The sequence below is a fragment of the Peromyscus eremicus genome, chromosome 4 (assembly GCF_949786415.1).
Source record: "Peromyscus eremicus chromosome 4, PerEre_H2_v1, whole genome shotgun sequence".
Taxonomy (NCBI): Eukaryota; Metazoa; Chordata; class Mammalia; order Rodentia; family Cricetidae; genus Peromyscus; species Peromyscus eremicus.
The window spans coordinates 101,618,126-101,640,133 of record NC_081419.1 but is presented as its reverse complement, the minus strand read 5'-3'; the positions used below and the strand labels follow the sequence as shown (position 1 = coordinate 101,640,133).

The window sequence follows — 22,008 nt, the reverse complement described above, 5'->3', positions numbered from 1 at the left end:
GAAAGAGGAAAAGGAGAAGTGTTTTAGTTTGGTCTCTGCTGCTATGATAGGCATAGTGACCAGAAGCAACTTGAGGGAGACAAGGGTTTCTTTCAGCTTCCAGGTTACAGCCATCATTGAGAGAAGCCAAGGCAGGAACCTGGAGGCAGGAACTGAAGCAGAGACCCCTGGGGAAGGTTGCTGACTGGCTTGATCCCCATGGCTTTCTCATCTTGCTCTTATACACCTCAGCGCCACCTTCCCAGGGTGACACCACCCACAAGGGGCTGGCTTTCCCACATCAAACATTCATCAAGGCATGCCACCTAAGCCAATCTGACAGAGAGGCAATTCTTCAGTCGAGGCTCCCTCTTCCCAGGTGACTCTAGTTTACGTTGTCGGGTTGACAAAAAAACACGAAGCAGAAGAGGAGACATCTAGAACAAAGCCGCATGGAAGGAGCAGGACACAAAAGGGTGGAAGTGTGTGGAGATGTGCTGGTGTTGAGCTCAGCATCCCTTCCCTCTCCGAGCCACACACTCTGGATCTCGCCTGAGGACCAGCCTTCCCTAGAATGGGTCTGAAGGGCTTCCAGGTGGCTTTAAGGATGAGTGTGGCCTACACATAGATGGGCTGCATCATGCCCATAGCCCTGAGGATGTGGCTTCAGGAACAGACCAGGGATCTCAATGGGACCATTCCGAGTGGGCCACCAAGACACAACGGAATCCAGAGAGAAAGAGACCCGAGGCAGCTGACTGCCATCGCCCACGACCTACTGAAAGAAGCCAACACACAACCACAGGGTCAAAGAAAGAGAACAGCCAAGAGGTTCGAGAACGCAGGTCTCCCTCACCTGTGGAATTTGTTAATTCTAGCAATTAAGCCTATTTTTCTCAATCAAGTTTAAACTGGACCTGTCAGTGGGGGAGGCAGTGGGGGGGGGGGGGAGTCACTGGTAACTGAATGAGTCACCTGTACCCACACATTTGGAAAATGAAATCAATCCAAAACGATATATATTTTTCCTCTGTGTCTAGTTTAAAGACAATATTTTACTCCAACTAAAATAAGTTGAACTTTCCACTCCTAAATCTCTTTGGCTGATGGCGAATGTATAGGTTATCATATATTTCTTTTCCAGGTTTTTTAACTTTTCCTCCTCCTCGAGAATGGGAAAAACTGGAATTTTTGTACACACACTTGAAAAGCTTCCTGCACTAGCTACATTAGTAAGCAGTTAGGCCAGAGCGACCCCCACCTTCAAAGAAAAGTGGCCAGCTCATAGACAACATCTATGTCACTTTCACTCACACAGTCAGGAAATGTGTGGGGACTTCCCCTCACAAAACCACAGTCTCCAAATGGCAGACAGCATGACCAAGGCAGACCAAGTGCAGGAAGAGTCCAGGGGGACTCCTGAGCAGATGACCTCTGGCCTGACATGTCTACAGCAGAGCTCCTAGGAGGTACACAACCAGTTTTCCAGCCAGAACACCGAGTCAGGCAGGCAGGAAGCAGTGATGGTGGAATATGCTGGTCAGCGAGGAAAGAAGGGGAGAGATTCAGTATAAATTCTGGAAACAAGTTATTTGGGAAGGGAAGGAGGGACTCCGGGAGATACCTGGCCTTTGGCTGAGTAACCATGTGCATGAAAGCCCATTAGCTGTCATGCTGGAGCTTGCAAGAGTTGGCATGAACCAGGGAGGAGATGCTCAAATGAAGATACTGGGACAGAGATGCTGCAGCTGACAAAAGATGGGCGTCTATCCAAACTGTCCTCCCAGAAGACACTGCTGTAAAACCATCCATTGTCCTGTCCCTGGTACACCTCAGGAGACAGAACACCAGGAAGCCCATCTGTGCTGAGACAAACTGAGGAGAGCAGTTGAGACACCTTACGAAAACCCTAACTGCAAACGTGTGCTCAACATGTACTGTTTGGGGTGCATCTCTCTCCTCTCTCCACAATCTATAGAAGAAAAAGAATGGTTGTAACATCAGGAGGCTGAAGCAATAACCACAGCATGCCCAGAAAGGGCTGGCAGCAGCCCTGCAGCTGCCCCTGGAGATGCCTAGAGGCTGGCGTCTGAAGTCAGGACAGTATCAAGAGACAAATGATGAGCCTTGACAGAGCCTCGTCTTACACATGGGGATGAGAAGGTGAGTCTGGTCACCAGAGAAGATGACCTCACCTCCATTTACCAGTGAAGCCACCACCTGCGAGATAATTAAGGAGGGCTCCTGGGGTGGACCGTGAAAGAGCTTAGAAAGCACAGTGCCTGCCTTGTCACCACAGGGACCCGAGTTTGATCCCCAGAACTTCCATGAATAATATCCAGGTGCCATGACATGCATTTGGAGTCTCAGTCAGTGATGGGAAGGCAGACAGGAGGATCTCCAGGGCTCACTGGCCAGCCAAGCCAGTCTGCTCAGGGAGCTCCAGGCCAGTAAAAGACCCTGTCTCAATTTTTTTGAAGAAGAAGAAGAAGAAGAGTGTCCGGGAGATAGCAAGATGGTTCAGGGGTTATTGTTGCCAAGCCTGATGACCTGAGTTCAGTCCCCAGAATCTACGTGGTAGAAAGAGAGAAGTGATTCCAACAAATTGTCCTCTGACCTCCACAGGCACGCCATAATGCGTTCATATTCTCTCTGTCCCTGTCTGTCTGTCTGTCTGTCTGTCTCTCTCTCTCTCTCTCTCTCTCCTGATTTCCCTCTCCCTTTTGTCTTTCTCCTCCACAATCCCTCTTCTCTTTCTTTCAATACATAAACAATCTAATTATAAAAAATATGGCTGAGGAATGACACCATAGTTGTCCTCTGGCTTCCATATGCAAGTACGCATGTGCACGTACACACACACACACACACACACACACACACACACACACATACACACACACATACACACACACACACACACACACACACATACACACACACACACACACACACACACACACACACACACCCTAGTCACATCTCAGAAGGTTATAGCAAGAGGAGCAGTACTTGGGGATGTATTTTCCCTTCCCACTTTCTGTCTCGCTCTTTGTCTCCCGGTCTGCCGTGATGCCGATTATCTGCTACACGCTCTTGCCAACCACGACACCACCTGTTTCACCACGCCTCCTCAGCCATAAGGAGCTGAAACCATGAACCAAAATAAACCATTCCTCCTTGGGTTGTTTCCAGCAGGCACTTGGGTCACTGTAACGCCAAAGTAGCTAATACCATCGAACTTCCACATAGGCTGATGAGAAAGCAGTAATGCTCTCCATGATGTGATATACTTATGTAAAAAATAAATAAACTGATAAAAGTTTAAAGGGTTTAATTTCCAAAACCAAAGATTTAAGTTAATGAAGGCAATGACTTGTGACAATGTAGATCGATCTCAGCAGTGATATCTAAGTGAAGAAAGTAAGTCACAGACATTTATGGTACTGTCTTCATGAAATAAAGACAAAGGAAGCCCGGGTGGTAATGACACTCACCTTTAATCCCAGCACTTGGGAGGCAGAGGCAGACGGATCTGAGTTCGAGGCTAGCTTGGTCTATAGAGAGAGTTCCAGGACAATCAGGGCTACACAGAGAAACCCTGTCTCGGAGGGAAAAAAAAAGAAGAAAGAGAGAGAGAGAGGAAGGGAGGGAGGGAGGGAGGGAGGGAGGAAGGAAGGAAGGAAGGAAGGAAGGAAGGAAGGAAGAGGGAGGGAAGGAAAGGAGAAAAGAAAAGAATGAAAGAAATTAAGACAGACAAGAATAATCAATTAATACATGATATGTGTATTAATGAAAACAGTATGAAAAACCAAGCAATAAATATCAGACATGCACTAGTAATTCCAGTACTTGGGAGACAGAGGCAGGGGTTCAAGGCCAGCCTAGGCCATAGGAAAACTATCTCAAAAGCAAACAAACAATTAAAAGCAAAGACAAGAATGAATGACGGTAGTCAAAGAGCAGGAAGATGGGTCGTGATGTGGGAATGGGTGATGATTGACAGTGAAAGAGCAGGAAGATGGGTCGTGATGTGGGAACGGGTGATGATGGACAGTGAAAGAGCAGGAAGATGGGTCGTGATGTGGATGCGCTACAGAACACCCATTCACTAACTACACTGAGAGCTCATGGTGATGTCACTCCCCTCCTCAGCTCCTGAAGGGTGAGATGCCCAGGGCCTCGCACCTTCACACACGTGGCCACATCCACCATGCAGAGCACTTCTCCCAGGGCAAGGCTTCGGCTGATGAAGTTCTTCCTTTTTTCTTCCTGAAAATATAAGAGACCCAATGTCAAGATTTGCCTCTGGTCTTCTGATCTCGAAATATACAATTTAAATAATATGTGATATGTGTAATACTTTCACAATAAAACAACACAAAGCAATTTTAAGTTAGGAAATAATCTCATTGCTCTTCTGAAAATAAATGTTTTCATCTTGAGTCAATGTGGCCTTTGGTCTCTGGCCATTTGGGTGTGGTTTTCAAGGACCTTTTTCCTTTCTTTTTTTAAGTTTAAAAAAATAACCATTTATTTAGGGGTGTGTGCAACACAGTGGATGTTTAGAGGTCAGAGACCAACTTGCAAGAGTCAATTCTCTCGGTGGGTCCTGAGGATCTAAATTGGATCATTAAGGTCAGCAGCAAGTACCTTTACCTGCTGTTTCACCACCAAGAGCCCTGTGGCCTCTTTTCTTACACAACAGGAAGTCAGTTGCTCCTGCTTGGAAGTCAGCCTGGGGACAGATACTTTGTCCCCATCTGCCGTCGTCCCGTCCCCCCCCCACCCCAGACTCTACTTAGCCTTGACCAAGCTTGCCCCTGGGCTCCCAGGATGTTTCTCCTGCAGTATAGGCAGCCAAGACACCCTGCCTAGCTTCTCTAAGTGTTCACACAGCAACACTGATGTGAAGAAAATCCTTTAGAAAATCTGGGGCATTTTAGATAAAGGAAAAGCCATGGTCTTCTCTTTCTAAGCGTAGGCCACCCCGGGTTTGATTTATGATTTTAAAACCATGAGATCCTGGTCTCTCATCCCTGCTGATTCTCTCCCTGTCACAACATCAACAACTTTCAAAGCTCAGTGAGTGTTCCATTCTCCACTGTTTAATCATAAAAAAACAAACTAGAGCAGGCCTTAGGAGAGGGCCCAGTGGGTCAAAGCACTTGCTGCACAACCCTGAGGCCTGAGTCTGGGGCCTTAGCACCTGTGTAAAAGGCCAGATGCAGTGACAGGTGGGTGCCTGTCATTCCAGCAGTAGAGACTCTAACAGAGGCAGGAGGATGCTAGGGACCTTTAACCAGTCAGTCTAGCAAAATTACATTCAGGGAGAGAGCCTGTCTCAAAAACATACAGTGGAGCCGGGCAGTGGTGGCGCACGCCTTTAATCCCAGCACTCGGGAGGCAGAGCCAGGCGGATCTCTGTGAGTTCGAGGCCAGCCTGGGCTACCAAGTGAGTCCCAGGAAAGGCGCAAAGCTACACAGAGAAACCCTGTCTCGAAAAACCAAAAAAAAAAAAAAAAAAAAAAAAAACCATATAGTGGAGAGTGACAGAGAAAGACACCCAACATTGACCTCTGACCTATACACACACACACACACACACACACACACACACACACACTTTTAAAAAAAAAACAAAACAGAAGCAACATTTCCTGAGAAGGTGGTAGCCCCTTGAGTGGACAATTTGCAATTATTCATTATTGGAATCATGCTAGTTGTCCTCATGGGTCAGTTTCTTCTAAGACCCTCCACCAACCAAACTTGTACTGATTGGTTGTGTGCCTGCATGTGCATCTATCTGTGCACACATGTATTTGTGTATCCAGATGTGGACACATCTATCTTGTATATATTGTGTGCATGAACCTTCGTGTGTGTGTGTGTGTGTGTGTGTGTGTGTGTGTGTGTGTGTGAGTGTGTGTGCATATATACACATATGTGGACATGTACATGTTCCTTTAAATACATTTGCATGTCTTAGTGTATGTTTCCATACACACATTCACATGTGGGATGATCAACAGCAGGATGATATCAACCTTCTTTAGATGACTGTTTCCATACTGGCTTCAACTCTCTCCCTAGACATCCTCCATATTTTTCCCTCCCACAGGTTTTTACAATGTTTCTCTCAAGCATTATTAATTCCATCAAACACCATACTGTCAAGATTTATGCTTCTCCACATGGCTGCAACCCAACACATCTTGTATTGATTATTTCCTAAAATACCTCCAGGCTCTTGCAGAAACCATCGCGTGGCTCCAGCCTGGGATCGCACTGAAGAGTCGGTTACAAGCAGATAATGAAAAACAACTGTAGCAGATATCGGCAGACTCTTTCAAATGGCCCAGTGTCCTCTGTTTCACCAACCCTTAGAATGACCCTGACCCCACATAAAAGATGGAAAAGCCTATGCTCAGGGAAATCAAGTGACTTACCCAATCAGAGTTACCTGGTGAGCATCACAAGAGTCAGAAACTAGAGCTTTGGAGCTCTTCTGAGAACGTCTTGCCACCACTGCCCTTCATTGTTAAGAACTCTGGCGGCCCAGTCTTCGTCACTTTATTTTTTTTACCACCAAAGAGTACTCAGCATCATCGTGTCAAGGTGTCCCCGTGTCACCTTCCTGAGTCATGCTATCTACAGTCACACGAACAAACATCCCTTTGCTTTCAACCATTTGCTCTGCTTTTTCTAAACCCAAACCATTAAAATGTGTGCGTAGTGGCACATGCCTGAAATCACAGCACACAGGAGGCAGAGGAAAGATCCCGGTTGGCCTGGTCTGCATAGAAATTCCACACCGGTCAGAGCTACATAGAAAAACCCTGTCTCTAAATAATTATTAGATTGATGATAGACAGACAGACAGACAGACAGATAGATAGACAGATAGTAAATCTCTTAGAAATATCAAGTGTAGATGGTTTTCTTCATTCTGATAACTCACCCTATTGATACAAGAATATAATTTTGTTACTAGTAACATCCAATTGTGGCCATTTTTATTCGCGAGTTTGAAACTAACTGCAAGCACATGTGTTGAATTCATCCATCTTGGAGCATTTGAAATGGTTTCTTATGCTGACTTCCCTTCCCCTGTCTCTACAGGAGACAGCCATGGTTATTAATAGAGCTGATGGGAAACGTCAGTGGAGGTTTGCCATTCCCTGGTGTTAACTCGAGTGCACACTTGGCCTGGTTCATTTTCAAAAAGTCAGATCAAAGTTCTGAAACCTGGACTGGGTTCTGTTTGATTGACCGTTTGCTGGCATATATTTCTAACAAACATCATCTACACATATAAATTCTCTTTTTTTCTTGACTTTGATTGGCTAATTGTTTAATTAATATCCATTATTGGCAAATTTATCCTGTCATTAAATTGGCAGCACTAGCTGGACTGTCTATGTTGATTGTGATCAATCATTAGTTGATGTGTTCTTTGCATCTTTTTTAATATGTCGGCTGTGTCAATAGCTACCTTCATTCACATTTGATATATTCAAACCCAACTCAATGATTATAGAGTCACGTAAATTGATCATCATTTTAAATGATAGTAAATCCATAAATGTACAGCCAATAATTCAAACATATCTGCATAGTCAGTTAGTTTCAAACAGAAGGAAGACAGTTTGTCCTAAAATACTCTTTCAGGGCATTTACGTGGCAGATCTCCATGCTGTGATATTCTGCTACAAATTCTGGGGAGAAAAAGGTCTTATTTAACACAGAGATGTCCCTGAAACACACGTATATTTCCTCAATGAACGTCAACAAGGTCCAGAACTATCGCAAGTGTGGAATCTGCATTGCCTTCCCTCAGAGGTTAACATGCCCACAAGGACCCTCTGCATCCGCAGGCAGCCTGCAGCAGCTTTCCCACCAGCTGTAAATTCGGGCACTTTTAGTACTATTTCCTCTTGAAGGCACAGCCTTCTGTCTGTCAGCCTTGCTTTTCCACCTGTGGGCTGATGGAGGCCAGCGGAGCAGCCTGCCCACAAGACTGCCGTTTGCGCACAGCACAAGAGCATTGTTGTTTTTTAGCATTTGGGGTGTTTCACATCCACGAAGCAGAAATTGGGACCTGCCATGGGCACCTTTTCTTGCGTTTCTTCTTCTTTTCCAGAGAGGATGAAGGAGATCATTTGTGATAGGCATGTCCTCATGAGAGGTCATCATCAATTTTCCATTTTTAATGAAGACCAATTTATCACCTTTTGCTTGTGCACGTTCAGTGGGGCCTAGAGAGTATGCTCTCCCTCTCCCTCCCTCCCACCTCCTCAGGAACTCTTGCTTATCCTAAAGTCAACAAGATAATCTTTGCTCTTCTGTGAGCTGATTCTAAAATCTGTGTTCTAAAAAGCTATATAATACACCTCAAATTACTTTTGCATGTGGTGTGAAGGGGGGATCTAGGTTCTCATTTTTTCTATTTGCTTCAGCATCATTTATTACAAAAATATTTCTTTTCTTGTTGAGTTGCCTTGGCAACACTATCAAAAATAAATCAATTGATCAAATGTATATTTCTGTCAGGGCTCTCTATTCGGTTCCCTTGCTATGTCTGTCTTTTTATCAGAGTCACATAATCTTAGAAGCTTTCTAATGAGCCTTGAAATCATGTAATGAGAGCCCACCAGCTTTGCTCTGTTACAGAATTGTGTTAACCATTCTAGGTCCTTTGCACATCCATATGTGTTTGGAATCAACTAGTAAATTGTGATGATAGCACCAGACACCTCCAAAATCAGTCTCACGTCATGCCTTTCCCAAAGACGACAGCCTCCAATGACTCCAGTTACCATCTCAAGAAAATCTGATCATCTCAGTGCAGCCTCTATGTCTGGCTTTCATGTCCCGTGATGGTTACTGGGATCACAGCGTAGAGTGTCTGAACAGAGTGCCGGAAACATTTGGTAACAAAGACTAGCTGTGTACTTCACGTACTTTTCCTCCCAGGAACTTTTGGCTACTCCAGAAGAAGCCAGTACAGGACTGATAAAAGTGACACTCCCATGGCTTTATCTAAGGGTAGTTTTCATGTCATGAACACATTACTGCAGCATTCTGACAAAATAAGATTCTTCCAAATTCTTGCCTCAAAATGATATACATTCCCTTGGCAACAGATGCCTCCTAAGTCCCTACCCACGTACCTACATTTGGAAATTTTTCCAGCTAAAGAATAATCGCAGAATTAGTCGATACTGAGAGCATGTAGTAATGAATTTCTCTATTGGCCTTACTAGCTCAATACATGAGGTTTCTTTCTTGTGAATGCAAACTAAGGCATCTGACAACAGTCTCAATAGAAATTAATGATTGCTTATGTATTTTCATCCTTGGACAAAAACTGCTTAAGTCACTGCACATTTTGAAAGATGAAAAGATTACTTCCTAAAAACTCGATAGTAAATCATAATATCACTGAGTGCTCATTCAGCACTTGAGATTGCCAAATACTGTCTGAAGAACCTAACATATGGATGTCATGTGATCTTCCCATGAACCCTTTAGGGTGAGTGAAGGAAACCAAGACTCAGAGAGGCAAGGAAGTCACCCAAGGGCTTGGGTTTCTCAATCTAGTCTATCCCTCATCTATCTGACTCTAAAATGGGGCAGAAAATTACATTTTGACCACCCCAAATTAATTTTAAAAGCAATATATATAATAATGTATATTACATATATGAAGAGCACTGAAAAAGACAACAACACTGGCATACATAAGCCCATTATTAGTTACATATGGTATTATGAGTCTGTGTGTATGTATAATTTTAATTTTCCTGAAGTGAGCATATCTTACCTTGACAATGTGAATTTTCAACAATTCTTTCAGTGAGTTTTGTGAATTTTTCTATAATTTCTATCTGTAATTGTGTGACTTCTCCAAACCTCACAGCATGACTAGAAGGTGAAGAAGCGAGCTTGAAACATGGGGTAAGAAAAAGCTGATCCCAGTACAGGAACCAGAGAAAATAACCTTGTATGGCCCAGAACTCATGACCTCAGCTGGACATGGCGAGCATGAATCGGAAACCTGATTTCTCCACCTGCATGACAACCCTTACCTGCTCACTGGTCCTGAAGATAGATTCTGATGGTTGGCCTTGAGTCCTGCGTTCAAGCTTACTTTTGCCACGGGGCAAGAAGGATGCCATAGGAGCCACCAGTGTTATCCATACCCATGTTGAGATTATCCCAAATCACAACAGCTTGTCCAGGAACACAATGCAGGGTAGAGCTTTGCCACATTTGGGCTATGGAATCAAGCAGGTGGAGTTTGACTTTTGCCTCTGTTACTTCTAGCATTTGACTTTAGATAGGTTAACCTTTTCCTGTAACATTAGCCCCACGGCCTGTGGCCTGTAAAATAGGGAATAAACTTTTCTTTATAATTTTCCTAGGAGGAGTTTGTTTGTTTTTGAGACAAGACCTTGTCATGCAGCCCAAAGTAGTCTTAAATTTTTTAGCCTCCTGCCTCAGCTTTCTGATGAGATTACTTGGGCAATTGCATGTACCACCATGCCCTGTTTGCACAGCACATTGTATAACACATGAAAAGTACTTGCAGATCTCTTCTGCTTGTGACCTATTTCTCTGGCCAGTCCCCCACCCCAGTCTCCACTCTGATCCTTTTCCAGAATCCACCAGACTCAGTCCTTGAGCCTCCTCTTCTCTGCCAACACATGTGGGGCTCCATCCAGCTTCACAGCTCTTAATTCATCCCTGTACTCACGATTTTCTGCATCCTATCCTATACATCTCGAATTTCCGATCATGAGTAAAGACTGACTCCTGACTCCGTGTCAAGCCAAGCACAGAACGGTCCTCATTCTCCTCTCCGCTCTGTCTAGCCATCTGTCAGCAGACCCTACTGCCTTTTCAATCAGATTTCAGAAGAATCTCTAATTCAGTCGTTTTGACTACAGCCAGTCTGGTCCTGGCCAGCACCAGTTCTCTCGTAGGGAAGTAAAAATCCCCTCAACTCTTGTCATTGTCAGTCCTGCCCCAGCAGCTGGGAAGGCTCCTGGTGAAATATCAGATCATGTCCTGCTTCACTCAGTCCTTCCAGAAGCTTCCCATTTTACCCACTCTGAGGAAAGCCAAACCGATTAAAACCTCCTCGTCCACCTTTCCCCCAGCCCATGATAACCACCGTTCTAGTCCTTGTCTCCCTGAACCTGATTACTGCACACACCCCTCATAGAGTCCTCTTGTGACAGCCTCATTCTCTTTAGACACAGTGGCTGCAAGAGTCATCCATGGAACAGGTGTCAAATTTCCCTTACTTTTAAAATCTAAATATTTTTGTTTCGCATTATATGCCTCATTTTGTTCGTTCTTCCCTCTGCTGACAGACATGAGCTATTGTGCACAATGATGCTGTTAACATGGTGTGATGGTAAATGTCGGTTGGATCTGGAGTCAACTAAGAGCCCAGCTTCCAAGGGTCTGTGGCAGTGCTTCCTGGAAGGATTAGCTGAATAGCAGTACCTTCAGAGCAGCCTGGACATAAAGAAAGCCCCGCTCCTCCGGAGAACTGGGATCAAAACACATATACACCAATATTTACCCGACTCTACTTTCACTTGTTGTGGCATATATTAAGAAATGGAATTTCTGTATCATGTGATTTAATTTTTAATGAAATGTTTAATTAAGGAAATACCACAGTGTCTTGAACAGATGCTATATAGCTTTACCCAGCACCAGCAACACATAAGGGTTCACATTTTCCTAATCTTGAGGGATTGTCTCATTTTTTTATAGACAGCTATGTTACAGGGTGTAAAGCAGTGGGTCTCAACCTGTGGGTCACAACCCCCTTGGGGGTCAAACGACCCTTTCACAGGGGTTGAATATCAGATATTCTGCACATCAGATATTTACAGTTCATGACAGTAGAAAATCACAGTTATGAAGTAACAATGAAAATAATTTTATGGATGGGGGAAGGTCACCACGACATGAGGAACTGTATTAAAGGGTCACAGCATTAGGAAGGTTGAGAACCGCTGGTGTAAAGGAATATGTACCTCACTGCAGGTTTGATCTTCAATTCCCTAATGATTAATGATATCAGGCATCATTCTGTGTATTTATTGGTTATTTGCATATTTTCATTAGAGAAAAATCACTTGTACATTTTCATCAGAGAAAAGTCTTTTCAAGTCCTTTGGCCATTTTAAAACAAATTGTTGTCCTTGTTTTCTACATAAAAGATCATGCCACCTGTTATTTCCACGGCTGTTTGTAGTTGAATTGAGGGAGTTCTTTACATTTTACAGCTATATGTCTTAAAAAAAAAAAAAGTGATTGCAAGTATTTTCTCCCATCTCACGAACTGTCTCTTCACTCTGATGCTAGTATTCCATTAGTCCATTCTGTGCTATTCCAGAATACCTGAGACTGGGTGATTTATAAAGAACAGAAATTTATTTCTTACAGTTACGGGGCCTAGAAAGTTCAAGGCTGAAGGTCTTGCATCTGACAAGCATCCTGCCATACCATCCCATGGTGGAAGGCAGAACAAAAACTCACCCTTTATGAGGAACCAGCTCTCATAACCAACCCACTCCTGAGACAATGGCATTAACCCTTTGATGGAAGCTGTGATGGCTAGTCTTGGTTGTCAACCTGACTACATCTGGAATTGACAAAAACCCAAGCAGCTGGGTACATCTGTGAGGGATTTTTCTTAAATCATTAGAAGTGGGGAGATCCACCTTGAATCTGAGCCACACCATCTGGTGGCAGCCTGTATAAAGGACATAGAAGAAGGAACCTTTTGCTTTGTCTGTTTGCCCTTGCTCTCATAGGCAAATCCGTTCCTTCACCAGCATTAGAGCCTGCTTCTTCCGGACCCTGGCATATATGGAAACCAGCTGAGATCCCCAGCCTGGTGGACTGAACAACTACTGGATTCGTGAACTTTCTGTTGGTAAATAGCCATTGTTAGAATAGCTGCATCACAGCCTAAAAGTTGCAGTAATGAATCCCTCTTATATATAGAGAGATACTAATACAGGAGCAGAGTATTCATATTCTAACCACATCCCAAAAGCCCCACCTCTCAACACAGCTATGGTGGGCCTTAAGTTTTCAGCATAGAAGCTGGGAGGGATACATTCAATCCATATCACCCTGATGCACAAAAGTTTTAAATTGTAAGCCAGGCATGATAGTGCATGCCTTTAATCCCAGTACTCTGGAGGCAGAGGCAGGAGGTGGATCTCTGTGAGTTCAAAGCCAACCTGATCTATATAGAGTTTCAGGTCAGTCAGGGCTACAAAATGAAGCTTTGTCTCAAAAAAAAGTTTTAAATTTGGATGCACTCCCAATAGTTCTCAATATGTAAGTGTTATGCCTCTTCAGTTCATATCATCCCTTAGCATTTTGTTATTGTCATGCTTTTGTAAATAAAATTAACTTTCTTTTGATCGTGCATTTTAACATATAAACATGCAAAATATTTCTGCATATTGATCTTATCCTGAAACTTTGTTGAATTTACTAGCTCTAAGATATTTTTGTGAATTATTATAGTTTTCTACTATAAGATCATGTCATCTGCCAACAAAGACAATTTTATCTTTTTTCTCTCCAATTTATTGTCTGATTTTAGTTACAGGTCTATCACTGTCTGGTGTACCATAAATGTGTATGTTTATTACTCCACAGTGTCTCCTCCTATACTAAAATATAAGCTCCACAAATACCTGCCTTACTTCCTCCCCTTTGGGGTTTGGCTCACAGCAGAAACTGGTAAATAACTGTAAAATGAGTGAATTAGCTCACCTGGAACACAGAAGGGACCTAACAAATGATAGCAAGTAATAATTATTGTTACCTTTTACACAGTACTTTACTGCAAAAGTCGTAATTAAGTTTTCAAATAAAAAGATTTTATTTGTGAAGAACGGTCACAGTATAAAGAAATAAATGGCACCATGATCCCAGCTGCTCTAGAGTCCCTTGGCAGGCAACTTACTCCCTGGCAGGCTCTTTGAAGAAATCCCTGTGGTCCTCACAGATGACAACACACTTCGAATGCCAATCTATACAGAGGGACTTCTATAAACAGTCCACTCCATCCTGTCATCTCTGCTCAACTCTTCCACAGTATCCCATGGGGCCAGGGCTGGCCTGGCCAGAGTGCCGGCCAAGTGGCAAGCATCCAAGCCTGTGGAGCTGGAGCTGGGACAAAGACTCCTGCCAAACACAGCACAGAGGACCAAGATCCAGAGCAGGCTGTCACAGCCTGCTAGGAAAAGCCAGGGTTCTAGGACAAACAGAAGCCAGAGGGCCAAAAATGAAGCCAAGGCCAAGGCCAAAGAGGAAAGATCTCAGAGAGAGCAAGTCAGGAGCCGGCACAAGGTCGGGGTGGGAGAAGGCTTCTCTGTCATGATCCAGATGACCAATAGGGACCAACGTTGGTGTTTGGGGCCTGAACAGGATGGGATTGTCATGAAGGACCAATGACAGACTGACTTCCTTGGCTTCTTAACATAGTCCCTGCTCAGCTGGAAGACTTCCTGGGACAGTCTTACCTCTCAGAGGTTATCAGGAAAGTAACCATTTTCCTCACTCTCAAACACCTTTCGAGGTGAACCGACCTGACCTTAGAATGTCACTCTGTCTTAGTCACCAACTCACGCCTCTCTAAATATAAAACACTCAAAAGTGAGTTTTCCGATGAAAGTAATAGATAGTTAGGATAAATACAGGTATCAGGCTCTCGGTCTTCTCCAAGTCCCCTCCAGCTCCTGAAAGTGAGCTTCCTAGAAACTGTGGATGGTTTAAATCAGTGTTTCTCAAACTTCAAGGTCTCTGAACCCATTTACACAATGAGACGGCTCAGTGGGTAAAGGTGCTTGCCACCAAGCCTGGCGACCAGACTTTGATCCTCAGGACCCACATGGTGGAAGAAAAGCACCTACTCTCACAAGTTGCCCTTGACCCCCACATGCACCCTGTGGCACATGTGTGTCCACACACACACATATACACACACAAAACAAATAAATCAGGAAATAAATAATTGTAAAAAGAAGTAAAACTACTGAGAATGGCAAGGAGCTTTTCCTTGTGGGTATATCTAGCAATTTACCATGTTGGTAATTAGAACGGATGAATTTGGTACTTATTCATTGTAAATAACAATAAACTCATTGCATACCAAAGTAACTCTGTAAGTAACACAATTTCCAAAATTAAAAAAAAAAAAAACAGTAAGAAGAATAGAGTTATCCTACATTTTACAAACTGTTTGAATAGCTGGCCTAATTAAAGACACCTCAGCTTTCACATCTGCTTTTGCTGGGTGGTGCCATTTGGGTTAGTTTGGAATGCAAACCCTGCATCACACTCCTAGGGAACTGGGCATTTACTTTTCAGGTAGCGCCTGCAAACATCCCAGAGATGTCCATGGATCTTCAGACCATGCATACTTAAGGACCATTGGTCTGGGTCATGGTACAGTGCCCCTCTCCATGCAGATTATCGGGATGGTGATGGTATAGAGGTCTTACAGGGAGAATTTTTCTTTCAGCCTCAGGAGAGATGGTGGAGGTGAGGAGCAGCCATGGGGTGGGTACTTCATTATCCAAGAATTTATCTCCAGCCAGCCCCATACATGGCCAAGAATAGTCTGACCCCAGCTGCTTCCTTCCTGGGAGAAGGAAGTGTTGAGTTAGAATGTCCCTATGAGCCATCACTGGGCCATTACTAGGAGAAAGACTGGCTGATGAATGGGAGCAGTTTGGGAGAATACTGCAAGGGTCCCAGGAAGAAAGCGTGACACAGCGGTATTAAACCCTAGGTGCATTCTGAATCACCCAGTGATTTAAATGCTAACTTCATTGGTCAGGGCAAAAGTCTAGACAGAAGAAATTTTTTATTGAAAATAGATTTTTTTTCCATATAATGCACTCTGATTATAGTTTCTCCTCCTCCAACTCTTCCTCACCCATCCAGATCCATGCCCTTTCTTCCTCTCATTAGAAAACAAATAGGCATCTAAAATAATAATAATGTAATAATAATAGCAATATAAAATAAGAAACAAACCAGATTAGGACAAAACAAAGAAACAAATGGGGGGACCAAAAAAAACACATACCAATTCAGAAACACACACATTCACACACACACACACACACACACACGCACACACACACACACACACAGAGAAATCCTATAAAGACACAAAATTGGAAACCATAATATATAAGCAAAAGAGGTTTTGTTTTTTTTAAGTGCCCAGACAAAGAATTAAGAGGAAAAAAATAAACAACAAAATACTACTGGGTTTGTTTTGTGTTGACCATCCAATATTGGGCATGAGGCTTATCCTTAAGTGTTGTTTGTATGCCCAGTGAGGCTCCATTGAAGAATTTTCCTTCGAGAGACGCTATTAATTGGAGATAGTTTCTGGGTCGGGGTGGGGCTTGCTAGAAGAATTTTTAACCACACAACTACACTCCCCAACTGACTGTAATGTATAGCAGCATCAGGTTGAAAAGCCTAATAAGTCAATGACCTGGGCTTGAATCTACTCAACTAGTTCCACATACAATTGACACAACTCCCCTCAAGTCAATTACCAGTCTTTTTCACCTGTACTTGGGAGCACCATGAACAATGCGATGAACATTTAGTACAATTACCAGTTCAAAGTTCCTAATGCTGTTGCTGCAAATTATGTGAGTTTTAAGTTTGTGCCGTCATTCTCTGTTATGATGATTGTATAGACCATCAGTCTCTATCAGCTTCCAGCGACAAGTGTCTCTAAAGATGCTGCCACACACGTGACCAGGCTCCTATGTCAGTTACTTTTCTCCTGACAGAAACAACTTAAAGGAGAGGGTTCTTTGGCTCATGGTCTCCGTCCATCATGGCAGGCAAAGAGAGCATGGCAGAGTTCATGGCAGCAAGAACCTGAATGTGTCAGGAACTAAAAGAGAACAGGACTGGAAGGAGGTCTGGTCGTAACCCTCAAGGCTTGCCCCCAATGGCCTAGGTCCACCACCTAGATTCTGTGTCCCAAAGGTTTCATAACTTCCCAAAACAAAACTCAAGTTGGGGGCCAAGGACTCGAGTGTACGAACCCTTAGAACATTTCACATTCAAACCGTAACAGCTCCAAAGGAAAGAATGAAAGCTCCCATCCCAGGCCTGCCACAGAGCGGACAATCACCCCAAGGTTTTAATCTCTTCACAGGGATACAGAGGCAGCAGTGCCTCCACCTAGGACCCAACCCTGGAACTGCCAGGGGAACAAGAATGTTCTTGGCTGAGGTACGTAAAGCTGATGTTACTAGAAACCAATACAGGAAGTGTCGGCACAGTATGCAGTGATGGTGTTCACACTATGTATCCTATACACACACACACACACACACACACACACACACGCTTTTGCGAGAAAGAGAGAGAGAGAGAGAGAGAGGCACACAGAGAGACACAGAAAGAGAAACATACACAGACACACAGACACACAGAGAGATACAGAAAGCTAGAGATAAAAAAGACACTCAGAAAGAGACACACAGGGAGACACACACACACACAGAAGGAGGGAGGGAGGAATGAAGTGAGAGAGGGAGGGAGAGAGGAACATATACACACTCACACACATTTTAGTTGGTCTCAGATAATGTTTTGCCCCTTTAAGATTATTGAAACATTGTGTCTTACAGAGAAGACACAGAATGGAACTGTTTTGAATGGCTTGTTCTTGGCGTGTGGACTGTCTGTAGAGAACCAGAACAAGTGAGGATCCCTGACCGTGTGTGCCTGAAAACATCATCTCACTTGCACTCTGCCTCTGAGCTCACTGGCTCACCCATGAAAGTTAACAGCAATATGGCAGAGGGGCCGGGGAAAGAGGGAAAGGCCTGGTATGCTTTCTGAATGGGCAGGACAGCCATGACTCGATATTTTTTATTGAGAGGCAGCATGAATCATACAACACTTCTAGGGTTGTGGGATATAGACAGTTTGTCCAGCTGTCTGAGGGTGGGATCTGAGAACCTTCAAACACAGATGTACCGCCAAGTCTTATAACATCTGCCCAATGAGATGTGCCTGCTGTACTGACAACTGTTTGCTTTCCTTCGGTTTCATTGATTTTTGCAGATTCACACAGAGAGGGGAGCCAAATGTGTCAAAATAACTAACAGAAGATCAACCAGAAGGATACTCAAGGGCTAATCCTAAGCCTCCTAGAGGAATTAGATCCATTCATCCAGGACAGAAAGTGGTCTAGGCTGCCTAAAGCCACGAGGAGAGTTGCAAAAACAGGAAGGTAACTGAATCGAGGGTTCAACACACTTCATTAAGAATTCGATTACAAAGGTTAATCCTCCAGAGTCAGCAAGTAGGAAAGCAGTTATCAAGCCTCATTAAAGGATCAACTTCCACATCAGTGTCTTGAGTCTTGGCATTAGTTTGAGCTCTAGATATAATGGGTTGATTAAGGGAGCCGAGGGCTGGTCTCATGCCAGGAGTCTACCTTCCCACCAACCCCACAGTGAATGAATGAATTCTGGTCTCTAATGACAGCATTGAAAGCAAAAAGGGGCTGTCCCCCATAGGCTCATGTATTTGAATGCTTAGTTCCCAGTTGGTGGAACTCTCTGAGAAGGATCAGAAGGAATGGCCTTGTTGGAGGAGGTGTGTCATTGGGGGCAGGCTTTGAGGTTTCAAAAGCCAATCTCAGTTAGTTCTCTCTGCCTTGTGCTTGTAAATCAAGGTGCAAGCTCTCAGCTACTGCTCTCGCACCATGTCTGCCTGCCTGCCTGCTGCTATAGACTTGAACCCTCTACTGCTGGAGGATGTCTTTCTGTATGCTGTGAATATATATTGTTCTCATTGGTTAATAAATAAGCTGCTTTTGCCTATGGCAAGACAGCTTAGAGGCAGGCAGGAAATCCAAGGAGAGAGACAATAAAGAAGAAAGGCAGAAGAAGAGAGACACAAGCCCACTGCTGAAGGAGCAATATGATGTCAGCAGACAGGTAAGGCCACGGCCACATGGCAACACATAGATTTATAAAAATGAGTTGATTTAAGATGAAAGAGTTAGCTGGCAAAGCAGCTAAAGCCATAGGCCATACAGTTTGTAAATAATATAAGCTTCTGTGTGTTTACTTGGGTCCGAGCAGCTATAGAACCTCAGGTGAGAGAGATTTGTCTGGACCATGGAGGGCTAGGTGGGACTGGAGAAACTTCTGGCTATACTCTGCAACCATGGCCATGGACTCTAACCTTTTGCAAGCATGAGCTCCAAATTAAATGTTTCCTTTTATAAGTTGCCAATGGAAAACAATTACAACAGGAGGTTTAGGTATACTCACAGCTCTAAGTGCATATTGATTGGCAATTTATTAGCTTTAAAATCTTGAGCAATGGCTGTAATAAAACATGGTTTTGTTTTGCTTTTTCCAACCATGTGCTCTGTTATGTGGGGGGTTGTCTTTTCCAAGTAAACATCTTTCCACATGTTCTCCACTGAAGGGCAGTGCAGTCAGCTTCAAGGTTGCTGGCTACATTAAGGGGAAGTTGTGTTTAGGCACTGAAATCCCCTCTTGAAATGTTGGAGTCAGCCCTTACATCTCCTCAAAACAAGTACTCGGAGGTGAGGGATTGGTAAATCTATTCTCATTTGGATCTGAGCCCAACTCCAGCTCTGACTGGTACTCCATGAGAGCCACAGAGGAAAACCCCCACCTCTCAAGAGGCTGAGCTTCCTGCGAGGTACTCTTAGCTCTAAGCATCTCCCACACTGAGGTTCAGGCCCCTCCCCATGGCTCTGAAGGAAAGTGCCTTTTTCCTGTGTGAGATCGTAAGGAAACCATTGAGCTGGATGAGAAGGAAGTGGATCTAGAACTATAGAATATACAGTTTCTAACACTAGCACGGCAGAGGAAACTCCCATCTCACCGTCTCTTCCGCTCCTTCTTTATCATGAGGCTAAGCTGATTAAAACAGTATCAGTGACATAAAAGTGGCAACTTTTAGATGACCCAGACTCATAAACTTTAGACAAGTCTAAAATGTTTCCAACTTTTTTTTCTTAATGAGTTGTTCGTCATGTGTCAGCAATTTTTATTTGATGACCTGAGTTATACCAGTTTTATGAATGGACATTTTGTTACTTCTGTTGTGATTTTTTTTCTTCTCTAGTCTGGGAGGAGTAAATATGTGGCCCAAAAAAATTGACTGCATCTGGGGCTTGAGGCAGAGAGGGGGCTGCAGAACACGCTCTGCTCTATAATGACTGTGTTAGTGCTTCGGGCCGTGATTAGTGAGTTTACACAAGTTACAAAAGCAAATAAAACATGTCTTGCTTTCTTACAGACACACACACAGAGAGACACATATTTACACGCACACACTCCTGCAGAAATAACGGTGTCACTTACCTGCTCCTGAAATACATGCTTTAACAGAGGGAGACTCAGGACAAACTTCACTCGCTGATTTGTCAAAGCTCTCATCTCATCCAAACTTAAATCATACCTGCAGAGAAATGATACCACACGGGCATTAACACCTTGAGTCTGTAAGTTGCCAGAACCAAATCCAGAGCTCTGGGAGAACAGATGTTTTTGCCCTGTGTGGGTAACAACACCTGAGGTCGGCTGGGAGGAGAAAGGGGAGGGCTTCCTGATAAGACTGAGTTAAAATCAGGCTGCCTCTCCATCTCCTCTACAGAGCTTTAAAGATTGCAGACACTTCCGCAGCCTGGGATGACTCAAGGACAGAATCTGTGGAGAGAGGGGCAGAGAGGAGAACCCATGTGGTATAAGGACTGGACTGTGAGAGTGTGGGGACAATTATTCAGAGTCAAGTCCAGGGGCTCCACTGCCATGCTTTAGAATGAAGTTCAGAGTCACTGGGAAGTTACTCTCCTGTCTGGCTATCCAGGCAGACGATTGAGCTTGACCTAGTAGTGTCAAAACTACTCTTGTCCAGTGTGAAACTTCTGCCCTTCTCCTAGCCTACCTACGTTCTGTCATAACTGTGGCAAAGGCTTAGGCTGTGCCGTGTCAGGGACTACCCAAGAAGCTCTCCTCCTGTCTCCTATCACAGGGTCCACCCTGCCCATCTGTATTTCACCAATCCCCCAACTTTTGTCCTTCACAGTTATTTTTCCCCATTAAGTCTCTGGCATGTCTAGCTCCATCTTGGCATCTATTTCTCAACAAGCCTAAACCTAGGAGGAGAGGTTCCTCTGTGTCATCTAATATTTCCATGCAGATCGCAGCAGAAGCCTAGAAGAACCTCATCCAGGGTTGATATTAGCCTCTGTCTCTGACGGTATGATGGCAATACCAAGATGAATCTGAGAGGGCCAGGCAAATATCGTGACAGCCTGTCCTAATAACTCAGTTAAAAACTAGGCCTTAATTCCTGCCTCTTGAAACTGGACAGTTTCTGAGGAAGTCATGAACAAAGGGCAATTAATCACTGATGCCCTTGACAACAGGGACAAGGGAGATAAGCTGTGCCAAGCCTGGGCCACAGTCAGCCCCCACAGTTAGTCAGCGTGTACTAGGCCAGCCAGCCTCCACAGCAGCTCAAGGTAATAACCAAATAAGGCCAGAGCTTGGGATTTGTCCAAACTTGTCCAAAAATTGGAAAACTATAGCCTTAACCAGCCCCTGACTAGCCCTGGCCAATTAGAACATACTAATATGATTGCTACTCATAAAAGCCAATCATATCTGAGATGACCTAATTGTCCCTGAAATTCCCCTTGGCTATGCTTAAAAGGAGCCTGTGAGCTTCTCTCAAGGTTGCCTTTATGTAGGATGGACAGCCCCAGCATGCTGGTGATAAATACTCTTGTTGATTGCATACATGGATGGTAGTCTTTTGTGGGACTTCTCCAGAACCCTAACATAATCAGACACTGAAATATTAGAGTTATGATCTTAAAACAAGCATCAAAATAATATTACAGTAAGAAATTCAAACTCTCTTAAAACAAATGGAAAA

At 43.9% G+C, this 22,008-nt stretch overlaps 1 protein-coding gene across 1 annotated transcript in view; it reads right to left on the bottom strand.

Moving 5' to 3' along the window:
* Acoxl (acyl-CoA oxidase like) overlaps positions 1-22,008 on the bottom strand; it is a 291,245-nt gene that overhangs the window by 256,523 nt on the left and 12,714 nt on the right. Inside the window, exons 2-3 of the mRNA XM_059261383.1 lie at positions 20,430-20,526; positions 4,168-4,251 (exon numbers count right to left, since the gene is read on the bottom strand). Coding sequence (XP_059117366.1) covers positions 4,168-4,251; positions 20,430-20,526 — 181 coding nt within the window. The remainder of the gene's footprint in view (positions 1-4,167; positions 4,252-20,429; positions 20,527-22,008) is intronic.